This window comes from Camarhynchus parvulus, chromosome 2, assembly GCF_901933205.1.
Source record: "Camarhynchus parvulus chromosome 2, STF_HiC, whole genome shotgun sequence".
In the NCBI taxonomy this organism is placed as follows: domain Eukaryota; kingdom Metazoa; phylum Chordata; class Aves; order Passeriformes; family Thraupidae; genus Camarhynchus; species Camarhynchus parvulus.
Genome location: NC_044572.1, coordinates 637,789 through 658,584, shown reverse-complemented (window position 1 = coordinate 658,584; position 20,796 = coordinate 637,789). Strand labels below are relative to the sequence as shown.

The 20,796-nt window shown below is 52.1% G+C and overlaps 1 protein-coding gene across 2 annotated transcripts in view; it reads left to right on the top strand.

The window, feature by feature from the left end:
- Nucleotides 1-20,796, top strand: part of SMARCC1 (SWI/SNF related, matrix associated, actin dependent regulator of chromatin subfamily c member 1) — a 65,017-nt gene that overhangs the window by 21,242 nt on the left and 22,979 nt on the right. For both annotated transcript variants that reach the window (XM_030971481.1, XM_030971482.1), the window contains 9 exons: nt 113-150; nt 1,394-1,515; nt 2,746-2,817; nt 6,311-6,424; nt 7,173-7,326; nt 8,098-8,211; nt 9,881-9,940; nt 14,055-14,313; nt 15,873-16,034. In XM_030971481.1, the coding sequence (XP_030827341.1) occupies nt 113-150; nt 1,394-1,515; nt 2,746-2,817; nt 6,311-6,424; nt 7,173-7,326; nt 8,098-8,211; nt 9,881-9,940; nt 14,055-14,313; nt 15,873-16,034 (1,095 nt within the window). The remainder of the gene's footprint in view (nt 1-112; nt 151-1,393; nt 1,516-2,745; nt 2,818-6,310; nt 6,425-7,172; nt 7,327-8,097; nt 8,212-9,880; nt 9,941-14,054; nt 14,314-15,872; nt 16,035-20,796) is intronic.

Genomic DNA, 20,796 nt, shown 5'->3' with positions numbered 1-20,796 from the left:
CCTTCCCAAAGAAATTAAATGTCCTTTCCAGTTAAGCAGTTGTGTTGCTGGAAAGGCTCCTGAGCATTTAAATGAATTTATTGGTGTAATTCTCAATGGTTTTACCTTTCAGATGAGCAGGATGAGGAGACAGTGGCAACTGGAGGAAAGGTAACAGCACCTGCTGCTTCCTGAATGTGGTAACAACTGAGATTGTACAAGCCCAGATGGTTTGGGCTGGAAGGGACCTTAAAAAGCACCCAGTGCCACCCCTGCCATGGCAGGGACACATCCCACTGTCCCAGCCTGGCCTGGGACACTGCCAGGGATCCAGGGACAGCCCCAGCTGCTCTGGGATTTCCATCCTGGCCCTTCACCAGGAACAATTCCTCCCCAGTATCCAACCCTGCCCTCTTTCTCTTTGAGCTCATTCCCTGTGTCCTGTCAAGATCTCAGCCTCACCTTCAGTAACTTCACCTGAACTCATTTCCCAGTGATCTGTAAGACTGACAGAATTGAGGGTTTGTTACTATAGAACTCTCCAGGTTCTGTGGATGACTTGGTATTTTTAAATCTGGTGTATCAGAAAGGAGAATGAGGAGACAGATGCCGAGTATTTTCCAAGAAGCATTTTTCAGAGAGAGGTTTTGCTTTGTTTTTTCAGTTTTAGAACTAAATCTAAACCCTGCTTTGGTTTCCTGATGATTTCAGTAGAGCTGCAGGGGTAGTTTCTGTATTGAATTGCATTTGTGGCATGCCAGGCACTATTTTTAACAGATGTCGCATCCCTGAATGTGTTCAGAGTGATACCTTGTTGTCTTTGGGGGAGCTCAGATAAAGATCTGATCACAGATAAAGATCCATTATTGATACCAGTGACTCCTCAGCATCTGCCTGTGGGGCTTGGCTATTTTTAATGTCACTCAATCAACGCCTGAGGTGTTTTGTACAGTTCTTGTCACGTCCTGACCGTGTTTTGCTGCCCCCTCTGTGCTCTCCTCATGATCATTGGGGCTCAGCAGTTGGAACTTGAGTTGCAGAACAGCAGCTGTTCACAGGAGGGTCAGTGGAGAGGGCCCAAAGCTGTCCCTGCTCCTGGGGATGTCACAGAATGTCTGTGGGACCCGGGTGCCGTTCCCCCCCCCCCTGGTGCACAATGCTGTGGGACCCTGTGCCTGTCCCTGCTCCTGGGGATGTCACAGAATGTCTGTGGGACCCCTGTGCTGCTGTCCCTGCTCCTGGGGATGTCACAGAATGTCTGTGGGACCCCTGTGCTGCTGTCCCTGCTCATGGGGTGTCACAGAATGTCTGTGGGACCCCTGTGCTGCTGTCCCTGCTCCTGGAGGTGTCACAGAATGCCTGTGGGCTCAGAGACCCCTGTGCCCTCACCCTGCTGTGTCCCCCTGTGCCCCAGGAGGACGAGGACCCCAACAAGGGTGACCAGAGCCGCTCCCTGGACGCGGGGGAGGACAATGTCACCGAGCAGACCAACCACATCATCATCCCCAGCTACGCCTCCTGGTTCGACTACAACTGGTGAGGGGCCCCTGGGGCAGGGGGGTCCATGGGATGGTGCCTGCTGCTGCTGCCTGGGGCAGGGGGGTCTGTGGGATGGTGCCTGCTGCTGCTGCCTGGGGCAGGGGGGTCTGTGGGATGGTGCCTGCTGCTGCTGCCTGGGGCAGGGGGGTCCGTGGGATGGTGCCTGCTGCTGCTGCCTGGGGCAGGGGGGTCTGTGGGATGGTGCCTGCTGCTGCTGCTACCTGGGGCAGGGGGGTCCGTGGGATGGTGGCTGCTGCTGCTACCTGGGGCAGGGGGGTCCATGGGATGGTGCCTGCTGCTGCTGCCTGGATCCTGTTCCCCAGTGAGCATCTCCTGTGGAAAGGCTGCTGGGGGAGGCATTGAGGTGCACACACCACACTCATTATGGGCAGCTCAGCCAGGAGAGGCAGCAGGGCCTTTTGTAGGGTCAGTTCCAGCAGGGTTTATTTCAGCACAGCCAAGGGAAATGAGGGACAAAAGAGCTGGCCATGTGCTGTGCACCAGGTTAGGTATGGGAGGGCATGGGGGTGGCACAAAGGGTTCAGAATGGGCACACATGGGGGTGGCACTGCCCTACAGGGAACATGGGGCTGGCCACCAGGGGTACCACAGCCAGTGAGGGAACAGGGAAAGGAGAAACCACCAGAATTTGGGACATATGAGGAAAGGAACTGGAGTGGTTCATGGTGTCATACAATCCTCCATGAGGAAGTCTTCTCCTTCAACCTAGGTGGGAAAAACTATGGGAAATTCTTCCAAGGCAAGGCCCTGGGATTTCCCTGAGGGGGAAGGATTCAGAGGATTCCACAACAGCCCTGGGGATTGCCCTGAGGGGGAAGGGGGAAGGATTCAGAGGATTCCACAGGCAGGCTTCACTTTGTTTTGTTTTCTCACCAGTCAGCCTGGGAGCTGGAGGAAGTGACTCTTGTTTAGGGCTGGTTCCCATGTTTTGTGCTGAAATCTTTCTGGCCCTTCTCAGGGGTTGGGAATGAGGAAGAGGATTTCAAACAGGTTTTGCATACGTTGATTTCCCTCCAATTCTCACCTTCTCTAGTCCTTGTCTGACCATTCTGTGTTTATCTCTACTACTGAAAGCCTTTCTATTTTGCCTCAGGAGTTGACTTTGAGGAGAAGTCAGTGATTCTAGAGGGAGGACACTTGTTGCAGCCTGGAATCCTCGGAGCCAGGGCTGTTTCAGGGTCTGACACCTGAACTGTTCTGTTGCAGCATCCACGTGATTGAACGTCGAGCACTTCCCGAATTCTTCAACGGGAAAAACAAGTCCAAGACTCCAGAAATGTGAGTGAAACCTGGGGATGTGGGCAGTGACAGTGTGGCAGGATAAAGGAGCTTCCCATCCCATAAATCCTGTGGATACAGCTGGGTGGGTGTGAGCCTGATACTTCCTGTAGGGACAGCGCCACTGACAGTGTTTGTTCATTGTGGTGGTAGAGATAAAAGCTTCAACACCAAAGTGGTATTTACCAGCGGTTATCCAGGTAAAATAAAACTACTTTCCCTCTGGTAATACTGGAACAAATTCTTCAACTCTGTGTGGTACAAGATGTGATCAGCTTCCAAAGTCATGTTAAAATGTCATGGAAGGGTAGAAGTGGAACAATGCTGCTTATTCCTCCCTCTCTCCTCATGCCATGCTCTATTTCTGCATTTCTGTGTGTTGTGGATCCTGTCTCAGGCTGTGGAGTGAATTCTCTGGTTTGAGTTTGGTTATTCAGAGTGATCTTGAGAGGCCATGGATAAAGGAAAGGTCGTCAAAGGCTTTTGAAAAATATGTTTCTATTAAAATGATGCTAAACTTGAGATTTCACACCAAAAAATCCTGGGTTTGGACAGCAGTGTGTGCTGGTCAGTGTGGGCAGTGGGACTGGCCTGGCTGGGGTTACTTTGTCCTGGTGTCAGATCTTGGCTTGGTTCCAAAGCAGCTTTTGGGGATTTTAGAAGGTGTTTTTTCAACAGGAAGTGTTTGAGGTGTCTCCTTATTGTCCTGATGTCACCTGGGCCCTTCATTGCTCATCCACAGCATTCCATGGGATCCCAGAATGGTTTGGGCTGGAAGGGACCTTAAAAAACACCCAGTGCCATCCCTGCCATGGCAGGGACACCTCCCACTGTCCCAGGTGCTCCCAGCCCCAATGTCCAGCCTGGCCTTGGGCATTCCAGGGATCCAGGGGCAGCCACAGCTGCTCTGGGAATTCCATCCCAGCCAGGAATTCCCAATTCCCAATCTCCCACCCATCCCTGCCCTCTGGCACTGGGAGCCATTCCCTGTGTCCTGTCCCTCCATGCCTTGTCCCCAGTCCCTCTCCAGCTCTCCTGGAGCCCCTCCAGGCCCTGCCAGGGGCTCTGAGCTCTCCCTGGAGCTTTCTCCCCTCCAGGGGAACATTCCCAGCTCTCCCAGGCTGCAGAGGTTGCAATCCCTGCAGAGGTTGCAATCCCTGCAGAGGTTCTCCTTGTGCTGGAATCTCCCACCTCAGCTGTGGCTCTTGGTCTGTGGTGCTTTGGGTCTGATAAAGAAACAGGAATTGGCCACTGTCCTTTCTCCTGGGCCCCTCGTGCTGTTTGTGCCCTGCCCCAGGAGGTCCCTGGGGTGCAGCCAGGCTGTGCCAGGGCAGAAACAGCTCAGGCTGGCATGGAACAGCAGCTTCTGGCTGGAGAAAAGGGGAGTTCTGAGCTCTGAACAAGATGAGGCACAGGGAAGTTGGGATTGCTGCTCCTTGGAGTCTGTCAGGCCTGCCTGGACAAAGCCCCAAGAAACCTGGTGACAATTCATGGCTCAGACACCCCTGAGGCTCCTGGTGCCCCCAAGGACTCCCAGTCCTTGGTGTGCCCTCCCAGCTTCTCTGCATGTGGGAGTGCAGGGGAAGCACAGCTGGAGCCCAGGGCCCCAGCAGGGATTGGGGCAAGGGGCTGCAAAGATTCTCTTGTTCCACTCTTGCCATTCCAAAATGGGTTTGTTCCAAGGCTCATCCAACACTGCCTCTATTCCAGCACTTTTGCTGCCCAGGAAATTGCAGTTTGGGGGTTTCTCAGAGTGAGAGGCAGCAGGGAGCTGCAATGTTCCTCTGCTGGATCTGTGACCCTGTGATGGTCACTGCAGGCCCAGGTGCCCTTCTGCAGCTGGCATCACAAATCAGTGCTCCTGCTGCTCCTCCCTGGGCTGCCCCTGCTCTCTGCCTGCCATGGAAGCAGCCTGGGGACTCCTGGAGATCTGGTTGTGGGGCCGTTGTGGGGTTCTAGGAGCAGCACATGGTCCTGCTCTGTGTTTTCTTTGGGGATAAAAGAGAGCATCCCTCTGAATGGAGCTGAGTGGCCTCAGCTGAATGTTCAGGCCCCAACTCCATGCTGGAGGAGCTCACACAGGTTCATCCCTGTGACAGCAGTGCCTGGGGTGGCCCTGGCTGCAGAGGGATTCACATAAATCCTGCTTGAGTTCTCACTGCTCACAGGGTTTAGCTCATGGCTCAAAACCATCTCCCTTCAGAGCCAGCCTGGGGATGTTTGTCTTGTGCTTCTCTCTCCACCTCCTGATGTGACCTTTGCTAATCAATACTAATTCCTGCAGCCAAGACCTGTTCTGGGCAGGTTCTTCCCCTCCTCCCCAGAGCATTCAGGAATGTTCTCAGTGTTCCTCTGTGGAAGAAGCTCCTTTTTGTTTCCTGCCTCCCAAGCATCCCACATGGAGCCAAACACCTACTCCAGCAATTTTCTTCCAGCCAGTTGCACATATGATCTGGTCAGGAGGAAGATGTGGGATTTTGGCAGGGACATGTGCTTGCAGCATCTGCCTGCTCAGGCCTTGCCTGGATGATTTATATTTTTGGTTCCCAGCTGCTTCACACACTGCATGTGAAACATTCCCCCTGGAATTTTCCAAAGGCAGAAATCTGCTTTAAAACCACTGTTTTACACACAGCTTTGCACTGGATACTCACTAAACAGAACCCTGCAGTAATTTGGGTACAAAAGGACATTAAAGCCCATCTCACTCCACCTGCCAGCCATGGGCAGGGACACCTTCCATAGCCCAGGTTGCTCCAAGCCCCATCCAGCCTGGATGGTGCCAGCCTGGCTGTGGCAGATGGGGTTTGTTCCCTCTAAAGAGCAGGGCTATCAATAATTTTATGGCAGGTTATTTTCTTCAGGATAATTTATATTAGGAAGCATCAGTATATTCCAGAATCTTACTGAAATGGGGGAACCTCTGAGGGATTGTTTCTGCTCCAGCTGTTCCCAGCTGTGCTGGCTCTGGGCTCTTGTCTTTAGCTTTTCAAAGGTTTTTTCTTCCCCATGTTGCTGTTCTCCAGCCTTTCCTGCCTCATCCCTTCATCCATTAAAAACTCCACATGCAGCCACAGCAGTGTTCCATCCACTCCTGCTTTTCTGTGCAGCTTTTTTCCTTCACACAGGGATACAGGAGGATTATTTATCCTGTTCCTGTGTGAAGACCAGACACCTTTCTTTTCATCCTGCAGCTTCTATTCTGTTGTGGGAATATTTGCTCAGTGACCAAGCTGCAACAGATAATTGTGTGATTTACAATTTCATCGTGTTTCCATGTGCTGCTGATCGAAACACAGGAGAAAATCCAGAGTCTGGAAGAGTGTGAATTCCATTTACCCATTGGTTTTGGTGCTGGTTCTGAAATTGCACCAACAAAGAGATCTGCTGGTGTTTTCTGGTCAGAGATGGGTGTTTGGGGGGGTGAGTGCTGAAATGGCTGCCCTGATCTGTGGAGGAGCTGGGGGACCCAGCTGTGGCTGTTGTGTTGCAGATACCTGGCCTACAGGAACTTCATGATCGACACGTACCGGCTGAACCCGCAGGAGTACCTGACCAGCACTGCCTGCAGGAGGAACCTCACCGGGGACGTCTGTGCTGTCATGAGGTGACAGCGCCTCTGGGGGCCTTTGGGGACCTTTGGGGCCTGGGTCTTTGGGGCCTGCAGCTTCTGGGCATTTCCAGGCATCAGCAGTATTGTGGAATAACCCAGGGTGGAAAAGCCCTCCAAAGATTGAGCCCAGCCCGTGCCCTATCCCCAGCACTGCACTGAGTGCCACATCCCAGCCTTCCTTGGGCACCTCTAGGTCACCTCCCTGGGCAGCCCTAACCCTAGCCCTGACCACCCTTTCCATGGGGAAATTCCTGCTGTGCCCACCCTGAGCCTGCCCTGGCCCAGCCTGAGGCCGTTCCCTCTGCTCCTGTCCCTGTTCCTGGAGCACAGCCCGACCCCCCTGGCTGTGCCCTCCTGGCAGGAGCTGTGCAGAGCCACATGGGCCCCCTGAGCCTCCTTTGCTCCAGGCTGAGCCCCTTCCCAGCTCCCTCAGCCTCTCCTGGGGCTCCAGCCCCTTCCCAGCTCCATTCCCTGGACACACTCCAGCCCCTCAGCGTCTTTCTTTGGGGCCCAGAACTGGACACAGTCAGGCTTTGGTTTATCCATCACACTGCAGTGCCCTCAGGTGTGCACAGAGCTCCTGCTCTGGGATTTGTTTTGCTCTTTGGGATTAAGGAAGGACTGGAGGAGCTCCTGGGTCTGGATTTGATGCAGCACCATCAGCTCCATCCTTTGTCCCCTCCCACATGAGGCATGAGTGAACCTTTGATGGCAAAGGCTGGATTTGTGCTGTTTCTCACAGGGTCCACGCCTTCCTGGAGCAGTGGGGGCTCATCAACTACCAGGTGGACCCCGAGAGCCGCCCCATGGCCATGGGGCCCCCCCCGACCCCCCACTTCAACGTGCTGGCCGACACCCCCTCGGGGCTGATGCCGCTGCACATCCGCACCCCGCAGGTGAGCTGGGGCTGGGGCTGCCCCTGCCGGCCCGGCTGGGAAATGTCCCTGTCTGACAGGTGGGGAATGTCCCTGTCTACTTTTACTAATTCTTTAATTTTACGTGAATTTCTGACAGGTGGGAAATGTTGCCTGACAGGTGGGATGTCCTGCCCAGTGGGAATGTCCCCTGCCTGCCCAGGTGGGGAATGTCCCTGCCTGACAGGTGGGGAATGTCCCCTGCCTGACAGGTGGGGAATGTCCCTGCCTGCCCAGGTGGGGAATGTCCCCTGCCTGCACAGGTGGGGAATGTCCCCTGCCTGCCCAGCTGGGAAATGTCCCCTGTCTGACAGGTGGGGAATGTCCCCTGCCTGTCTGAGCAGCTAGGGAAATGTCCCCTTCCTACCTGGGCAGCTGGGGAAGTGTCCCCTTGCTGGGCAGCTTGGGGAAATGTCCCCCTGCCTGAGCAGCTGGAAAAGTGTCCCCTTGTTGGGCAGCTGAGGAAGATGTCCCCTTCCTGTCTGGGCAGCTGGGGGAAGTGTTCCCCTTGCTGGGCATCTGGGGAAATGTCCCCCTTGCTGGGCATCTGGGGAAATGTCCCCTTGCTGACAGCTGGGCCCAGCATCTGGGGCAGTTCTGTGCAGAACCACTCCCACATTGCTCAGACGTTGTTTCAGTGTCTCGGGCTTGTGTTCAGCTTCTCTGTCCAGTCCATGTTCTGTGGTGTGTTGGTCTGGAAACCTTGGGTAGCTGTCAATTGCTGCCCCTCTCCCCTGTAACGTTTGTTCCCAGGTTCCAGCTGCCCAGCAGATGCTGAGCTTCCCTGAGAAAAACAAGGAGAAGCCAACTGACCTGCAGAACTTTGGCCTTCGCACAGATATCTACTCCAAAAAGACTCTGGCCAAGGCAAGTGTCCCCTCCAGCTCCCAGTGAGCTTTGTTGTTCCTCAGGTGTCCCCCACCCTGAGGTGTCCCTGAGGTGATTTGTGTTGCTCCTCCACTCCTGGTTTGGATGTCTCCCATCCCTGTGCAGGACACTACGGTGGGAGGTTGTGCTGGAATTCTGATTTCATGGGAATAAAGACATGGACAGCTTCCCAGAGCAGTCCACACTGTCAGCCTCACATGCCAAGCTCACTGTGTCCCTGCATGTCCCGCTGGAATGGCTCAGCATCAGCAAACCACCCGAGGATTTGGGACATAGAGAGCTTCCAGCAGGATCTCTGCCTCTCCTGGTTCCCAGGCTGACACTCAGGGACCCCAGTGCCCACTGGTCCTGGGGCCACTGCAGGGCTGTTTGGGCACTGTCATTGCAGGGTGTCACACAGGATAATGAAACTTGGGGGGCATCATTGCAGTGCTGTGTTAATTCCACAGCCTACTGCTTTTCCCTGCTCCCTGTGTGTCCCTGGGGGTGCTGTGGGAATGCCTCAGCACAGCCTCCAGTAGGAACTGGGACTCTCCAGAGCTGAGCAGTGCCCCTCCTGGGTGGTGTCAGGCTAATTCCATGCCATTAGTTTGTTGTCCTCAGAGGTCACTGTTTAAACCTAAAAAATAACTATTTAAACACTGTTTACCACTTCAAACCATCCTTTAAAAACCCCACAAACCCAAACCTGTTCTCAAGGTATTATTTATAAGGTTGGTCCCTCTCACATTTCATGGATTGACTTTTTCACTTGTTAGGGGAGGTATAGATACTCTCCAGATTGATAAATCTGTTGCTGGTTCTGGGCTCTGGCTCTGTTTGCAGGGGCTGTGAACTGGAGCAGGTTTGTTGGCAGATTGCCCTGTTTGGTTTCTGTGTGCTGGGGCTTTTGGCTGTGGAGAGCAGCAGTTGGGTGACTCACATTGATTAATGTTCTGTGTGGGTTAATGAGCTGTTTGAAATGCATCTGGAGATAACATTTATTATCCTAAATAGCCTCTTCCTCTCAGTCTAGCACAGAGCCATCCAGTGGTGCTGATGTTCCTTGGGAGCAGGTCCTGAGCTGCTTTTGTGCTGGGTCAGGGTGTCACAGGAGGGGAAGCTCCACCATGAATTTGGAACTTTTCTCCAACCTGAGCAGTTTACCAGGAGGTGCAGATTTGGGAGCAGCAGCCCTTGGAGCAGATGATCCTACTGGAATTACTCTGCCTTCTCACATAGCTCATCCCCCTGTACAGAGTTGTTATTTCTCTACTGAGTGACTGATGAACTTGGAGATAAATTAACTTATTTTGGACCGGCCCACACCGTGCCCAGCCCACTCTGCCTCCAGCACTCAGAGGGGGTTTGTTATTCAGGAAAACCCTCTCAGCTGTGTGTGCAGGCACAGATCACTGGGAGAGGAGGGTGCAGATCCCTTTGCTTTAGCTCGGAAGGCGTGGTGGAAGTTGGGGTGTGTAAATCCAGCTGTGCCTTCACTGAGGAGTAAATCATGGACTCCCCTGCATGGGGTGACCAGCTGGAGGGAGGAGGTTTGGGTGGATCAGATCACAGCTTCTTCTCTTTTCCTCCTCAGTGTTTTCTTCTACAAGGTTTTGTGCAAGAAGTCCTGTGTTTCACCTTCTTTTTTCCCTCCTGTTTTTTGTAGAGTAAAGGTGCAAGTGCTGGCAGAGAATGGACAGAGCAGGAGACACTGCTGCTGTTAGAGGTGAGTTCATGAGGCCAAGCCAAAGGGTAGGAAACCAAGCCAGGAGGGGTAGGTCAGGCTTTAAAAATCCATATGTGCATTTTTCAGAGTTAGATGAAAATTGCTATCACGGCTACAAGAGTGTTGCTACCAAAAAGAGATGGCAGGAGCATCTCTGTGAGAGAGGGACTGCCTGTGTCTGAGGTTTGCTCTAACTTGGACCTGCAAGCCAGAATGAGGCATTTAACAATTTTGTACAAATCAAGAACAGGTTTTGCAGTGCAGAGAGGTGCTTTCATTCAGCAGGACTCACTGACAGTGTGAAATGATGTCACTAATTCAAATAGTTGTACATAATTCATGTAAAGGCCCTCAGATAGATACTTGGAAATTTTGATTTCCAAGCTATGCCATAGCTCAGGGAAACAGTTCATTTTGGAAGCTGAAGTGGTTGGGAAACAGTTGAGGCCACGGAGAAGGGAAGTTCTTTGGTAGCTCCTTCATCCCATCTGTCTCCTCCTTGTTTTCCCTGTAGCTGCACTTGGGGTGTTCTTTGAGCTTTTTCTGGAAGTCTACCAAAAAAAAATCCTGAGATGATTCCATGAGGTGCCTTATGGTGCAGGCTGGTGTCCCCAGGTGGCTTCCAGGGAGGCTCTGGAGCACATGGGGATGGGTGGATCTCTGGAACTGCACTGGGGCTGGAACCCTCCGAGGAGCTGCAGAGGGTTCTGGGCTCTCACATCAGGGCAGTTTCTCTGTGCTTCAGCAGAAGAACAATCTCAGTGGCCTGAAATAATTTAAAGTGCTGCCACTTCCTGCAAGGAAAAGATTTTCTCCCTAGCTTTGCTTTCACAGGAACATCTCCCTGATGTAGAGGCTGCGTGGCTGATTTCTTTCTTTTAAAGTAATTCAGACTTCTGAGAATTCTAGTTTGGGGCTCTGTTTTTGTTGGGTTTTATTTGCAGAGCTCAGAGCAAACTGCAATTGCCTGGTTGTTACAGCTTTTTTGTCTTCCCATGTGTCAATAAACCCATTGAAAAGTGAATTTCCTGGGGAAAAGCCTGGAGGATGGACCTGTGTCAGTGCCAAATGAGCAGCTGTGATTCAGTCTTCACACATATGGAGTGTGGTCATCAAGCAGCCAAAATCTCCCCTTTTTTCCTATTTATTTTAGGTTGAAATTCACTGTTTAGCCAATACTTCTCTATTGGCACATGGAAAAATGTTGCTTATGGGGTGTAAACAGCTGTTTTCTATGGCGTTCTTGTAAGGAGAAACAAGGCTAATGCCTTGATATACTGACTTCTTTCCTTTTTTATTTATTTAAATATATTATTTAAATATGTAATATTAATAGTAGTATTATTTAAAATTCGCTGGTTTGTATGTTTTTAGCTTATGGTCATACACTGCGTGCTACAGCCCAATGAAATAATCCAGTGACATATTCTGTGTTTAAAACAAACCAAAACCCCCCTAAATCTTGAGATTGCAATTCTGCTTAATGAGTTTAAATTAATAATGTTTTTGTTCCTCCTTTTTCATGGACTTGCTCCATGAATAAATCAGTAAAGAGTATATCAGTTCAAGCATAAGTAATTCTGCTGTAACAAGCCAGCTCAGTCCAATTAAATCCTCAGGGTAGCTTTGGGCAAATAGATAGGCAGCGAAGTTCCAAATAATAAATCATATCTGAAATATAATTATTGGCCTTCTGCCTGTTGACTGAATAATTTGGGGGAGGAAATAGTGTTTTCCTCCCCAAAGCAGCCTCCCTGCACAGCCCTGTCCATGTCCCCACGGCTCAGGCAGAGTTAAATGCATTTTCAGCTATTTTTAGGAAGGACATTTATTGCGAGCGAGGGTTTGTCTGGCAGGAAAACAACAGACGGGGAAGGAGGAGGAGCAGAAAGCAGAAATTTGGAGGTTGAGAAGCAGAGCTAATCTCGTGTGCCAGTGGGGTTAAAAATGGAGAGGGGGCTGAGAGCCCAGAGGTGAAATTAGGGAAAGGGAAATAAGGGCTGAGCAGAGAATAAATGTCTCCCTTGAGTGTGACCTGCTGAGCTGAGCAGTCTCTCCTCTGCTCAAACCCTTGGAAGGTCCCAGGGGCAGGAGAAGGGCTCAGCAGGGCTTGGGGATGGTGATTCCCTGGTGGGGAGCAGGCTGGCCAGTGCAGCCTGTCCCGGGTCATTCCCAAGCCCAGGGCTCTCCCTGGAGCTCTCCCAGCCCCTCCTGGTGCTGCTCGGGGTCTTCAGCAGCTCCTGGGTGTTCTCCCCACCCAGCTGGGCATTCCCAGCTGACCCCACCTGCTGCTGGGAGGGAAGGAGCAGGGAGCCAGAGGCTTTCTGGAGCCATGCTGGGTGTTTCTGCTCCCACCCAACTCAAGCAGTGAGACCTGGCTGGGAGAGAGGAACTTCAGCCAGGTTTGAGTTTAAATCACTCTGGGAAGTGCTGCCCACTGAGGCAGCTTGGGCATGTCCCTCCAGTTTGATCCATGTTGGATCTCTGCTGCTGTTGGATTGAATTATCTGTCCTTGTAGCCAGTTTGCTTCCACATCTTTGTAAACAGGAGCATTTTTGCAAACATTTTTCTGACCTCAGCTGACCCTCTGCAGCCATAATGTGCCTGAGGGCCCCGTGCAGGTCAATATTTTGTCCTTGAGGAATTCTCAGAGCTTCTGTTTTAACTGAACAAATACTAAAACACTTCAGAGCTGCTCTGAAGACAGCAGTGTGTTTGGAAGGGACCTCAGAGCTCATCCCACCCCACCCCTGCCACTTTCCACTATCCCAGGTAGCTCCAAGCCCCCTCCAGCCTGGTCCTGGTGTTCCACAGAAGTTGGTGTGTATTCTGGGCCCTTCCCAGATGGAGGAACTCTGAGCACCAGGCTGGTGGCTCAGTTTGGATCTTCCTCTTGTCCCTGGGAAGTGCTGAAACCCCCAGCACAGGAGCACTGTGTCCCTTTGTGCTCTGCGCTCCCACCTTGGGCGTGTTCTCCTCGGGACCTCTGGCTAATCCAGCTCTGAGTTCTCCCTCCCTGCTCTGAGAGTTCAGTCCGTCTGGAAGGTTGAGATTTCTGGGAGTTCTCAGCCGTGTGGGAGAGATTTACTTGGGAAAACTCATTTTCACACTGAACATCTTTTGCCAGAAACTCAAATGATTTTTTGCCTTTTCTGGGTGACTGCACCATGAATTCTTTCAGAAATGTAAAATTTAATGATTCAGGATATGTCAGTATTTATTTTATACTGTCCAGATACTGCACTGAAACAATTTTTAGGGGGAAAAATGGCTTGTTAAGGAGTAATAATTTATTAGGCTGTGACTAGGAGGGTTTTACAGGATTAATGTGTTGGTTTTTCAGGAACTAGTGCACGGCCTTCAGTAGCTCCTTGCTGTTGAATTGTTTTAGTACCTTTCTTGAGGAAGTTTAAAAATAACTGAAATTCAAAATTATTTCTTTGATATGATCTGCAAGTTCTTACTTTATCAGATGCCTTATCTAGCCAGTAATGATTTGTTAGCCCTGATTTTAACAGAAATCACACTGTGCACAGCTCCTGCAGAGCTGGTCTCTCCTGGCTTCAGGGTGTGCGGTAGATTTCCCTCTTTTCTCCTCGTCTATTGGTTTGATGCTTTTCCACTTCCATAGCATCTGTTGGATCTAAAGACTGGATTTCACCATCACAGCCAGTCTACATTTAGAAATAGAGAAATAGATCCTGTTCCTGCCCCAAAGAGCTTCCTGTGTTCAGAGAGGGAGCAAGAGTCCTTGGGGGGAGTGCTGGGAATTAAAGGATTGTGAGACTTGGTAGGAAAGGCAGATTTAGTTCTCTGGAAGCAGAATGGAGAAACACCTACTGTGCAAGTATTAGTAAATCCCAAGTCCTCTGACAATTCTTTCTGATACAGTAACAGCATCCACTCCTGTGATGATCCCTGTGGCTTCAACGTCACTGATGCCCCAGGGAAATTCTCATATTTCTTAGATAGTTTTGATGCCAGAAAAAACCCATTTTTAGTAGTTGTCTGATCCCCATTTACTGCTCCATCACACAATAACCAGTATGGATAATCCTTCTGCCCACAGCAGCATTGCTTTCCCCGAGTAGCCGCCGCTTTTGCCTTTTGCAGGCCCTGGAGATGTACAAGGACGACTGGAACAAGGTGTCGGAGCACGTGGGCAGCCGCACGCAGGACGAGTGCATCCTGCACTTCCTGCGCCTGCCCATCGAGGATCCCTACCTGGAGAACTCGGATGCCTCCCTGGGCCCCCTGGCCTACCAGCCCGTGCCCTTCAGCCAGTCCGGCAACCCCGTCATGAGCACCGTGGCCTTCCTGGCCTCCGTGGTGGATCCACGTGTGGCCTCAGCTGCAGCCAAGGCTGCCCTCGGTACGCACAGCCCTGGCCCCACATCCCTGGGCCCCGTGTCCCTCGCCCCCTGTGCCCCGTGTCCCTCGCCCCCTGTGCCCCACGTCCCTCGCCCCCTGTGCCCCGTGTCCCTCGCCCCCTGTGCCCCATGTCCCTCGCCCCCTGTGCCCCGTGTCCCTCGCCCCCTGTGCCGCACGTCCCTCGCCCCCTGTGCCCCACGTCCCTCGCCCCCTGTGCCCCACGTCCCTCGCCCCCTGTGCCCCACATCCCTCGCCCCTTTGCCCCACATCCCTTGCCTCACATCCCTGTGCCCGATGTCCCTCGTCCCTTGCCCCATGTCCCTTGCCCCATGTCCCTCACCACCTGCATTGTTCCCCTTGCCCCGCATGCCCCACCCTGTGTCTACCTGCCCCTCCAGCCACAGAGGTGCAGAGTCCTCAGTGAGCAGCAAAACACAGGAGTTGGGGGTAACGGGTTCTGTAGGAGAAGCTCTGCTCCCCCCAGGTTTGTGTTCTGCTTCCCTGAAATCCCATTTGCAGCCAGGGTTCCCTGGTGAGGCATGGCTGGGGTGTCGTGTCCAGCTCTGGGCTCCTCAGCCCGAGGAGCTGCAGGAGAGGGTCCAGCAGGGGCCACAGAGATGTTCAGGGCTCTGGGGCATCTCTGATGAGCAGGGACTGCAGGAGCTGGGCCTGCTCAGCCTGGAGAAGGGAAGGCTCCCAGGGGATCCCATCAATGCACACAGATCTCTCAAACTGGGTGCCAGGAGAAGGTGCCAGGCTCTGCTCAGTGACAGCACAAGGAGCAGTGGCACAAACCAAACCACAACAGTTCCAGCCCAGCAGCAGGAACAGCCTCTGTCCATGCAGGAGCAGAGCCCTGCAACAGCTGCCCAGGGGGGCTGGAGTCTCCTCTCTGGAGACATCCCAGACGCACCTGGGCACAGCCCAGGGGACCCTGCCCTGGCAGGGGGCTGCCCTGGTGGCATCCAGACCCTCCCAACCCAGGCACTCTATGTGAAGTTGGAGTGGCTCCAGGAGGCCACTGAGTGCCCAGGAATGGCTGGTGTTGCCTTTTGCCCTCACTGCTCCTGATGTGTTTGCACCTGGTGGTTGGTGTTCCTCTGAGCACTGTCACCAGTGCAGCTCTGGGCAAATTCAGTGTGGACCTTGCAGTTTTCCTGTTTTACCTGTGTGAAATTATTTGCCAGAGATCCTAGAATTCCCAGACTGGACTGAGTTGGAAGGGGCCTTAAAGGGACCTCCTGTTCCACCTCCTGCAATAGGCAGGGACATCTTGCACTAGAAAGTTCAAGTGTTGAGTGGACATTGGATGTGTCCGCTTGATAAAATAGTTCATCTCAATTTTTGCCTTGTTTTTCCACATAAAACACAATTTTATGTAATTGGGTTCTTCTACCACACCTGAAAGACAGAATCAACCACCTCGTGTGACAGGAAGGAACTCAGCTGTTTGAGAATTGCCTTTGTCCCAGGGTTTACCTGCACATGCATCAGAGAAAATGTGACTTGATTTGCTGCAGAAACCGCAGGATGTCTCATTGTGTGTGTTGTGTCCCCCAGAGGAGTTCTCCCGGGTCAGAGAGGAGGTGCCCCTGGAGCTGGTGGAGGCCCACGTGAAGAAGGTGCAGGAAGCAGCTCGAGCCTCTGGGAAGGTGGATCCCACCTACGGCCTGGAGAGCAGCTGCATCGCTGGCACGGGCCCTGAGGAGCCTGAGAAGATGGGTGAGTGCTGCATCCCCTGGGGGCATTGTCTCTGAGTCCTGAGAAACCCCAAATTCTCCTCCAAATTCACCTCCTCCAGCTGGAGATGGAAGTTGTGGGGAAGGAGAAGGGGATGGGTTGTTCTGCTCGCTGCAGGATTGACTCAGACACTGAACTAAGGATTTTAGGGCTACCTTGAGTTCTAGGAGTTTGTTCTCCTGCTCTCACTGTGTGGAAATGCTGTGGCTTGGGATGCACAGAGTGGGCTGACCACAAATACCAGAGCAGGATATTCCATTGGTTGGGTGTTGGAGAATTCAAGACGAAAGGATAGTCATGGAGTTTTTGCATAGAAGGTTGTGCACGACTTTCAATCTAAAGTGACTAAATTTACTATTAATTCTGCTAAAGTAATGCAATTAATTTGTATTATTAATACAAATCTGTTGTCTCCATATGATATTGTGCATTTAGCTACAGTTTTGTTTCTGCCTTTGTGGTGTTAAAGCAAACAGGGGCGTTTGGGCAGTGGGTTTTAGGGCGGATCTGGTACTCTGAGTGTGTTGCTCACTGTGGAGGCAGCAGCAGAGCCATTTCTGATGAAGTGCTGGACTGGCACGTGGTAATCCAGCCCTGACTCTGGTTGGGCTGGAATTCTGCTGGCCTGTGTGTGTTAACAAGCTCTGGTTTAATTTCTGTGGTGTTCAGCAAATACTCTGCTGTTTAGTCTCTCCTCTGAAATCCTGCCTGGTGCAGATTGGTTCCTGATTGCTCTGGAGTGTCAGAGCAGCTCCCTGGGAAGTGAAGCCCTGTGTGCCCGTCTCTGTTGGCCCTGGTGGCTCTCCCCAGCAGGAGGAGCAGACACTGTTTACTCCATCCCCAAGGCTTTTGCTCTCCTCATTTGGTTACAGATCCACAATGTTGTCACTGCTGCTTTCTCTCAGCCCTGTTGGCTCCTGGTCTGTTAAGCTTATCACAGCTGATTGCAGTGACTCCAGTGACTGGACGTGAAGAGGCACGTCTGGCTCTGGGTGAAGCTGAGCAGGATGTGATGGAGCTTGACTGGGAGGCTGGCTTTGGGATGTGCTCCTGCCCTGCAGAGCTGCCCTGCTGTCACCCTGTCCAGGGACACAAGCAAGGTGCCACATTATGGGATGGCATCACGAGGGGCTCTGCTCGCTGCTCTTCACTTATCAACTGCTGCCCACAGAGGGCTGCTGTTTATAGCTCTTAATGTCCATTGCAAAACTGCCCAGTAAATTAGATTGCAAAATGCCACTTAAATCACCAAGATAGTTTTTAATTAGAAAAGAAGCAAACAAGCCACTCAGCCCTTCTGTCACACATCTCAGTTGTGCACTCAGTGGGACAGACTTGCCATGAGGCAGCTCGGTGCTTTGGGATGGTGGGCATGGTGTGCTGGAAGGGGAAGAGAAACATCTGGAACATCTGCTGCTCCTGTTCCTCAGAGCTGACAGCAGGCATTGAAGCTCTGCTGGAAGGACAAGCTTTGGGTTTATTTACAAGTCAGCTATAAACCAAATCTCCATGTTACTCCATCTGGGGCTGAGTTTAATTTCATAGTTGTTTTAAAATAAGGTCAGCTTAAGTTAAATTTTTCTTCCAGTCTTTCCCATATTCTCCCAGTACAGGTGTCACTGTGGGTTTTTAAGGACTTCACAGGATCATTTCAGTTGGAAAAGCCCTCCAAGGTCACAGAGTCCCAGCTGTGCCTGGTCCCCACCTTGTCCCCAGCCCAGAGCACTCAGTGCCACCCCCAGCCCTTCCTGGGACACCTCGAGGGATTGGGACTCCAAACCTCCCTGGGCAGCCCCTTCCAATATTTAATAACCCTTTCCACAAAGGAATTCCTGCTGATGTGCACCCTGAGCCTCCCCTGGCCCATCCTGAGGCCGTTCCCTCCTGTCCCGAACGTGTCCCCCTGTGACACATTTGCTGCTTGGCATTTTCCCCGTTTCCAGGCTGCAGGTTGGCCCTTTGTGGCCCTTTCTGTGGGCCCAGGCTGGCAGGGGGGATGTGAGGTGCCTGTCAGTGGCTCTGGGGCTCTCAGGGCAGTCCCACCCCAGCAGCTCTGGGGAGCTGGGCCCGGCCCCGCGGCGTTAATGCGATTTGTGCTGGGCTGTGACTAATGGAATAAATTAGGGCAGGAGCAGATGGTTCTCCCTGGGGGAGCTGCTCAGCCCGGGTGAACTGGGTCACTCAGCAATCTGTGGTGCCTCCCACCCCCCAGAGCTGGGCACAGGGACCCCCAGTGTCCGTGGCAGAGGTTGTGCCCTGGGCTGTGGCTGTGCTCGGACACTGGGGTTTGTACCCCAGAGCTGGGCAGGGCTGGAAACACCTGCTGGGGCTTCCAGATGGGAATGAAAGCCCACTGGCTGTTATATTGGCATGGAATCAAAGGATGTTGGGCTGGAAGGGACCTCAAGGATCACCCAGTGCCACCCCTGGCGTGGCAGGGACACTTCCACTGTCCCAGGTGAGCCCTGTCCAGCCTGGCCTGGGACACTGCCAGGGATCCAGGGGCAGCCACAGCTGCTCTGGGAATCTGTCCCAGTCCCTCCCCACCCTCCCAGGGAACAATTCCTTCCCAATATCCAGTCTAACCCTGCCCTCTTTCTCTTCAAAGCCATTCCCTGTGTCCTGTCCCTCCATCCATTCTGTAATGGAACCACAGAATGCTGGTTTTATATTTAAATGCAGCCATGGTTGCAATGCAACTATCTGCCTAAGGTTCCAGACCAGAATTAAAGTTCATTAGTTGATATATTTCAAAAGTAAAATTATATCAGAGCTCCATAATAATGTTAAAACTATTTAATATCAGTGAATTATAGTCGATATGGAATGTGAAAAGGGAAAATGACTGGAACAGATTGGAGAAGCTTAAGTTAATACCCAAGAATCTCCTCTTCTAAGTCTTCATTGTTAGGTTTTCTAAGAGCTGGTGATAATTCCTTTTAAGTTGATAAAGTGAGGCTTCAGTGGAGTTACAAGGAGACTGGAGTGCTTCAGATGCTGTGGTGAGTGTGGTGGGCTCTGTCTCCTGCTTTCATAGGGTCATAGAAAGGTTTGGGTTGGAAGGACCCTAAAACCCAGCCAGTGCCACCCCTGCCATGGCAGGGACACCTTCCCCTGTCCCAGGCTGCTCCAAGCCCTGTCCAGCCTGGCCTGGGACTCTGCCAGGGATGCAGGGGCAGCCACAGCTGCTCTGCACAATCTGCTCCAAGGTTTTAAAACAGTTCCCCACAGTAAATGCCAATAAATACCAAGAGCTTTGAGTCCTGCCCCAGTGCAGGCTGTGGAAGGAATGACTGGAGCTGCTCTGCAGCTGTGACAGTGACAGTGGCTGAGGGGAGCAAAGGGGGATCCCCCCCTTGCTTTGCCCTCTTTGGGCAAAGGAGCAAAGGAGGATCCAGCTCTTTGGGCTGGGATTCAGCTCCAGAGAAGGGGAATATCCAGCACACCTGTGGTGATTAATGATTTCCAGGAAGTCTTTGTTGATGTCTTTCCATGGTTAATGACACTGATTTCTCAGGGCAGCCTCTGCAGGGGCTGTGCTGGAGCTACCTGAGCATTTCAGGTCTTAGTCCCACAGGTATTTCCCCGACACCATCCTGGGGACTTCAGCTGGAGCTGCTCTGTGCCACTGAGTGAGGGACTGTGTTTGATTTCCTGCATCCCATCACCTGTAAATGGCGCCAGTGGAGGGTTAAATTCACCATTTTGGGCATGGCTTTGATTCACTCCCAAACACACACACACTCCAGAAAACCACACACAAGGAGGGCACACACACCCAGTTATTTTAGTCGTCTTTGGCAGGGAGATTCCTCTGCTGCTCTCCAGGGTGAGAGCTCTGAGGTGATGGAAGCATTCCTAAACTGATGTATTCCAGAGTGCCAATAATATAATAATAATTATAATAATATAATATAGTACTAATATTATAATATAATAATAATATAACAATATAGCTTTGAGTGTGTCCCAGGGACTGGGTCTGCACCCCTGGGGGTTGAGCCCATCACTCCTCTCCTGCTGAATTCTGTGGCTCTCCCAGGAGCTGCTGTGGCTTTTCCAGCTCCCCCAGAGCATTCCCAGCTCCCCAGGCTTGCCCTGGAGCCCCCAGGCTGTGTGAGGCAGGAGCAGAGGCAGCTCTGGCGGCTGTGCAGCCCTGATTTATGGTGGGAAATGTAAATGATGGTTTAGATAACAGCATCATTATCATACCCAGGGCTGGGATATTTCCTCAGCTATCGTGGATTTCCTCTCAATTAAATATTCATGTCCCAGCCTGGCTGTGACAGGCTGTGTGTTGCCTCAGTGAGAGCAGAGGAGTCTGGGCTGTCTGGAGGGCATCTTAAACTGTTTGCTGAGCTGCAGCTCAGGCAGGTGACTCCACTGCTGTTTGCAGAGCTTTGTTTGCTCCTCTCACTACAGCAGAGGTTCCGGATCTGCTGCTCCTGCATCTCTTTGGTAACACAGGGAGATCTTAGGAGGGAGATGTTTCACAGGTTTCCTTGTTGACCTCAAGTCCATTTGAGTTCTCTGTGAAGTCACTGGCTTGGGCAGAAGTCAGCTCTGAGTTCTGCATGTGTTAGTAAAAAGGGCTCAGTGTTCTTGGAGATAATGTGAAAAACAAAAAATTCCATAGAAACAGCACACCTGCTGATTCAGGTGGAAAGAGAGGCTTGGAGAGGTGATGATTCCTCATCTCCCCATGGATTTTCCCTCTTGAGAGGTGTCCTGGGGTGGCTCACAA